This window comes from Gymnogyps californianus, chromosome 3, assembly GCF_018139145.2.
Source record: "Gymnogyps californianus isolate 813 chromosome 3, ASM1813914v2, whole genome shotgun sequence".
NCBI lineage: Eukaryota > Metazoa > Chordata > Aves > Accipitriformes > Cathartidae > Gymnogyps > Gymnogyps californianus.
In genome coordinates, this window is record NC_059473.1 from 13,604,891 (window position 1) to 13,610,877 (window position 5,987).

The 5,987-nt window shown below is 44.8% G+C and overlaps 1 protein-coding gene across 1 annotated transcript; it reads right to left on the minus strand.

Annotated features, from left to right (window-relative positions):
- Nucleotides 1-240: 240 nt before the first annotated feature.
- Nucleotides 241-2,298, minus strand: LOC127014031 (syntabulin-like). The gene is made up of 2 exons (XM_050893047.1): nt 2,289-2,298; nt 241-1,391 (listed from the first exon to the last, which is right to left on the minus strand). The coding sequence occupies exons 1-2, from the start codon at nt 2,296-2,298 to the stop codon at nt 241-243; spliced, it is 1,161 nt and encodes a 386-aa protein (XP_050749004.1).
- Between the last annotated feature and the right edge of the window lie 3,689 nt (nt 2,299-5,987).

Sequence of the window (5,987 nt, forward strand, 5' to 3'; positions counted from 1 at the left end):
CTCAGGCATCACAGGTCTCTGAGTTGCCTCTGTAAGCATTGGTGCATACCACCCTCTTGAGCAAATGCTCCCCGCGTGCTGGTCAATTACTCCTCCTCCCTTCTGGCTTACTAATAACTCCCTTCTTTTCCCTTCTTCAAAATGATGGACTCTGCCAGAATATACAATAACTTTTTGTGATCCATCTCATCCTTCTTTCTCCCTGCCTCAGCCAGCTGGTGACGAGGGACAGAGTGGAATTTAGGTTTTGATATTGAAGGGAGTACGGTGTAAAGAGTGCAGGGCTACCAGGCAGCAACCACAACGCAATGCTCTGATACTGTAAATAGGGTTTGTTCCTCCTCTCTGAGTACTGAAAGCCCACATGATAGTTGGTACAACAGGGACTGCTACAGCCAGAAGATCTCCGAGGAGACTGCTGCTCCAGTATCTCCTCTTCATTCCTCTCTGAGAGACAGTATTGACATACCCAAAGGCTTCAACATCATGAGGTTCTGCAAAATCAAGTTCTTTCATGAAATGGTTTTCATTAACAACGTGCTCCACCTTCCTGCATGGAGACTCCATAGGAGATAAAAGGATGGCAGAGTTTGGATCACTTGGAGTTAAGTCCACTATGATACCAGAATCAGTGAAGCTTCCAAGAGAAAATTCACCCAATTCCTTCAGTGAAGAAGGTGGGCTTAGAGGACAGGCATCTTGAGCTCTGAAGATGTTCTTGATGAGCTGCTCCACATCTAGGCTATATGGCACCATGTCAGTCTGGATGGCCTGTTCCACCATCACGTTGCTGATTTTCCTCTCCTCCTCGGAAGAAGTTATTTTTTCATTCAGAACATTTTCAAGCATCTCTTGTTTCACAGCAGAACTGGAGGGAGCTGGATCACTCAACTCAGAGGTTGTGGTGGTCAAACTCTCTTCAAATGAATCAATCCCATTAGCTGTGTCCTCATTAAGAAGCAGCCCACTATCTGCCACCTCCTCCAGAGCTTGGTCCTCTGTGATGATGCTGTCTGGCATCATGGCACACAACACTAACGGCTTCCCCTCTGAGTCACACATGTGCTCCAGGCACGGCTCATCTCTCACAGAGCTGTTCCGAGGGATCTCCATGTTCTGCTGCAAAGATTCCAGTTTCTTGTTTTCAAAACTTATGTCTATGAAGTATTTCTGAATTTTTTTGTCTTTCTCAGCCAAGCTGTTTCTCATGCTTTCAATAACCTGCTCGAGTTTTTTAATTTCCCTTCTTGCTTCCAAGAAGGGGAGCTCTGCCTGCATACAATTACACTCTTCTTCAATCCAGTCTTCCTGCATCTGTCCCAGCTGAGCTTTGAGCTCTTCTATTTCTGTTTCCTTGTAGCAAAATAAAAATGTTGTAACACTTCCACTGACTGGTCAGTTAAAGAGTCAACATGAAGCTCCGCTGCACTGGGATGGCTATACTGCAGAGCATCGTGGTTTAACCCCAGCCAGCTGCTAAGCAACACGCAGCCACTCCCTCACTCCCCACCCGCTCCCAGTGGGATGGGGAGAAGAATCGGGAAAAAAGGTAGAACTCATGGGTCTCAACCCATAAGAACGTTTTAATAATTGAAGTAAAATATAATACTAACAATAATGAAAAATAATAATAGTAATGAAAAGGAATATAACAAAAAAAGAAGGGGAAAAAAAGGAAAAAAACAGTGGTGCACAATGCAATTTTACTCCTGTTATGACCCAGACCGGACAGACCAGAGGGTCGTAGAGGTTCTGGGATCTCCCCCAGGCTAAATTAAGGTGAAACGACACCAAACGATCACTTTGAATGTTTTATTTGAACAATCCAAACTGTGGAAGGCGTAAGGGTGGGCAGTGTGGGTTGCAGCAAAATGTTCATGAGAAGAGAGAAAAGAGAGGGAAAAAAAAGAGGGGCAAAAGAAAAGAGATAGTCACCACCCTTGGATCCCACAGTGTCGACGACAAGCGTGGTAATACTCCGGTGATGGGCGCGCACAACGTGGCTCTTTGCAATTGTGTCTTTTATAGTCTAAATCTCCGTCCACAGTCACGCCTCTTGAAGACTTCTATGAGTTCATTCTAGACAGTTCTCAACATGTATGGTAGTGTTCCAGAGGGTTCTTTATCTACTGAGCATGTGTGACTTATTGGGGCGGTGGTCTTAGGGACTTTCCAAGGAGCTACAAGCCCCCTCCTCAAATAAACTTTGTGTGACCTCTGACCATATATGGTGGGTTACCAGGCTGGTTCTGCCAGAACACAGGACTGCATATGCTCTGGCACACCACCTGTGTCCATGCCAACCAACTTCTTGCTAATGTCCCTCCCTCTTTGTTATGCAGACTGTACCTTGGTTGCTACAATATTTGAGACATTGACAGGCATTAACTCTTTCAGTCCCTCACAACTCCTGCTTGCTGGCACAGCATGGGAAACTGAAAAATCCTTAACATGAGCGCTACTTAGCGACAACTAAAACATCAGTGTGTTATCAACATTATTCTCACATGAAATCCAAAACACAGCACTGTACCAGCTACTAAGAAGAGAGTTAATTGTCCCAGCTGAAACCAGGACAGAAAGTAAAGGTAGTATGTAGTCTAGGCTAGAGAAAATTTGGGGAGAAAGAGGAAAGAAATAAAAGGTGCTGCAGAGAGACAGGTAAAATCTTCTGGCTCCTCTGTAGCAAGAGGCTGGGATTAAGGCCAGGAAGGAAAACTTTCTAAGTGATCAGACTGGTAGGTGCTGCAGTAAGGGTCAGAGAGAGATGGCACAGCTTTTCATGAGAGTCTTGAACATCAACCCCCAAACTGTCAGCGTTGGGTAGGGTGCTTTAGTTATGTCTCTAGATGGTCTAGATGGTCTAACTAGATGGTCTCTGGGAGGTCTCTTTCATTCTGTATTTGTGATTCATGAATAGATGACATTTTTGTCCCTACAGGAAAAGGGCTGTGGAGAAAGACGGTGACGATGATGATGAACCAAATGAATACAACCTTAATGACAGCTTGATAGATGATGAAGATGAGGAGTGCAAGCCTACTGATGAAGACTCTGGCTGGGAACCAAGTTCAGAAGACAAGGATAATGAAGGTGTTGAAACATCTTTTCCAAGGAGCATGCAGATTTGTTAAGATCAAAAAGGAGGTGCATGGAACAACATTAGAAAGGTCCAATCTGGTTGTGTTAAAACATGGATGCGCAAGAAGAGGAATTGCTTTGAAAACTTTTTTCCTCAGTGATACAGGCACTACAGGAAGATTGTAATGGGGGCAGTGGGATTCAGCAATGCTTTTCTTGTCCATATGTATTATTTTGGTGGGGTTATTTTGTTTGTTTTCTTAAGTGGTGGAGCCAAAGCATGGAGCTCTGGGATTATATTCTGTGGCAACTGAAGTAGGACTTTTCTAGAAGAAAATTTTCTCAGCTACTTCTTTTCCACTTCTGTCTGTAAGCAGTACCTGGCAGTTTTCTCTTTTGCACGTAGACTCTGGTTGAGGTGAGGGTGATGTTGAAATAGTAGAGCAAGCACAGAATGCCAGTGGGGCAGTGAAGGGGTAGTGGAGTGTGTAAGCTCTAGACAGCAGCTGTCCAATTTCTTGCTGAGCTCTGGCAAGGCTGAGGGTAAGGTGGTAGAGCAAGCGCATAACGCCAGTATTGGTAGGGCTCTGAAGGGGCTTCCAAGTGAAGGTGAGGGTCACCAACAGCTTTCAGTCCTGGCACCTTCTGTGTTGGAGCCCTCGATAGAGGATTTTTGTCTTTTTATACCAGCACTCTGGCTACTGTGAGACAGTAGGTGTGTGAGAGCATTAGGTGGTAACACAAGCACAGATGCTCCAGTGTTGGTGTTCTGGTTTCAGTTGGGACAGAGTTAACTCTCTTCTTAGTAGCTGGTACAGTGCTGGGTTTTGGATTTAGTGTGAGAATACTGTTGATAACACTCTGATGTTTTAGTTGTTGCTAAGTAGCCCTTATCTTAAGTCAAGGACTTTTCAGTTTCCCATGCTCTGCCAGCAAGCAGGTGTGCAAGAAGCTGGGAGGGAGCATAGCCAGGGCAGCTGACCTGAACTAGCCAAAGGGATATTCCATACCATAGAACATCATGCCCAGTATATAAACAGGGGGGAGCTGGCCAGGAGGGGCAGATCGCAGCTCTGGCATTGGTCAGTGGGTGGTGAGCAATTGCATTGACATCACTGGGTTTCCCCCCACCACCCCTTTTTTTTGTTACATTCCTTTTCATTACTATTATTAGTGTTAGTATATTTTATTATCATTATTGTTAATTTTATATTTTACTTTCGTTATTAAACTGTTCTTATCTCAACCCACAAGTTCTGCCTTCTTTCCCGATTCTTCTCCCCATCCCACCAGGAGCAGGGGGAGGGGGACAGGGAGTGAGGAAGCGGCTGTGTGGTGCTTGGCTTCTGACTGGGGTTAAACCACGACAGTTCGTTGGGCTGTTAAGGAGTTGCCAAGGGAAGGTGAGGGCCATCAAGAGCTTTCAGTCCTTGCCACTTCTGTCTGTAATCAGTAGCTGGCATTTTTCTCTTTCAGACCTAGGCTCTGGTTGAGGTGAGGGTAATGTTGAGGTAGTAGAGCAAGACCTGAGCCCCAGTGTTGGTGGGGCTCTGAAAGAGCTACCAAGAAAAGGTGAGGGCCACCAACAGCTTTCAGTCCTGGCACCTTCTGTGTGGGAGCCCTCGCTGGAGGTTTTTCTATTTTGAACCTGGCTCTGGTGAGATCAGTCTAAGTCTGAGCATACAACGCATTGCGGCCTAACTCTGGTCCTTAAGGATTACTTAATGAGATGGTTGGAGTATATGGGGAATCATCAGTGATTTGTAAAACAAACGCACTTTGTTTTACGTTTCGTTATGGTGTGCCCACACACTCTTACTTATGCTGCTATTTAGTGAATGCTTGCAGGACATCATAATTTCTTACTTTCACATTTCCTCTAAAATCCTAAACACCACCAGTAACTTTCAACCAAATATTCACCGTGTTGTTAACACACATTTTATTTACACTTCTTTCACATATCAGCAGCACTGGAATCGCATTAATTAAACAGCCATTTCATACACAAACATACACAATGCACCACAACTTAAAGAAACTGCCCTACACATGCACAACCAACCACCCACCACCCTAAAAACAACCACCCTAAAAACAAACAAGAAAAAACAACAATCAAGCAACAAAATACAACAAAAAGCAAACAAGAAACAAACAACTGTTCTTGTAGCACTGAAGTGCCCATGGCACTGAGGCTGCCAAGATGGTCGCCACATACACTCAAGGACAGAAGACATAGTGCTAACTTTACTGTTAATTCTTCCTATACATATACGTGCAAGTATCTGCACCGCAGCATAAATGCCCTTGATCGCCTTGTTAAGGCAAAAGGAGTGGGCACCAGGCACACCTAAGTCGTAGCCCAAGACGCCTTGCTTAGCCACACCCCCATGGGTACTCAGCAGTAACTAACATTAAGCAGTAAGTGCAAACTTGACTTATAGCGACACCTAGGGTTGGTAAATCTTGTGCCAGCCACCGCGGTCACACAAGAGACCCAAATTAACTGTAATATGGTGTAGAGTGGTAACGTGTTATCAAGGCAACTAAGATCAAAATGTACCTGTGCTCTCATAAGCCTAAGATGCACCTGAAGCCACCCTCCAGAGGATTTCAGCATCCACAATTAATTGAACCCTACGAAAGCTAAGACACAAACTGGGATTACATACCCCACTATGGCTACCCCTAAATCTTGATACTTTACCGAAGTATCCACCTGAGAACTATGAGTGCAAACTCTTAAAACTCTAAGGACTTGATGGCACCCCAAACCCACATAGAGGAGCCTGTTCTAGAATTGCTAACCCACAATCCACCCAACTGTCCCTCACCAAGACAGACTACATACTGCCATTGCCAGCTCACCTCCCCTTAGAGCATAACAGTGAAAATAATAGCCC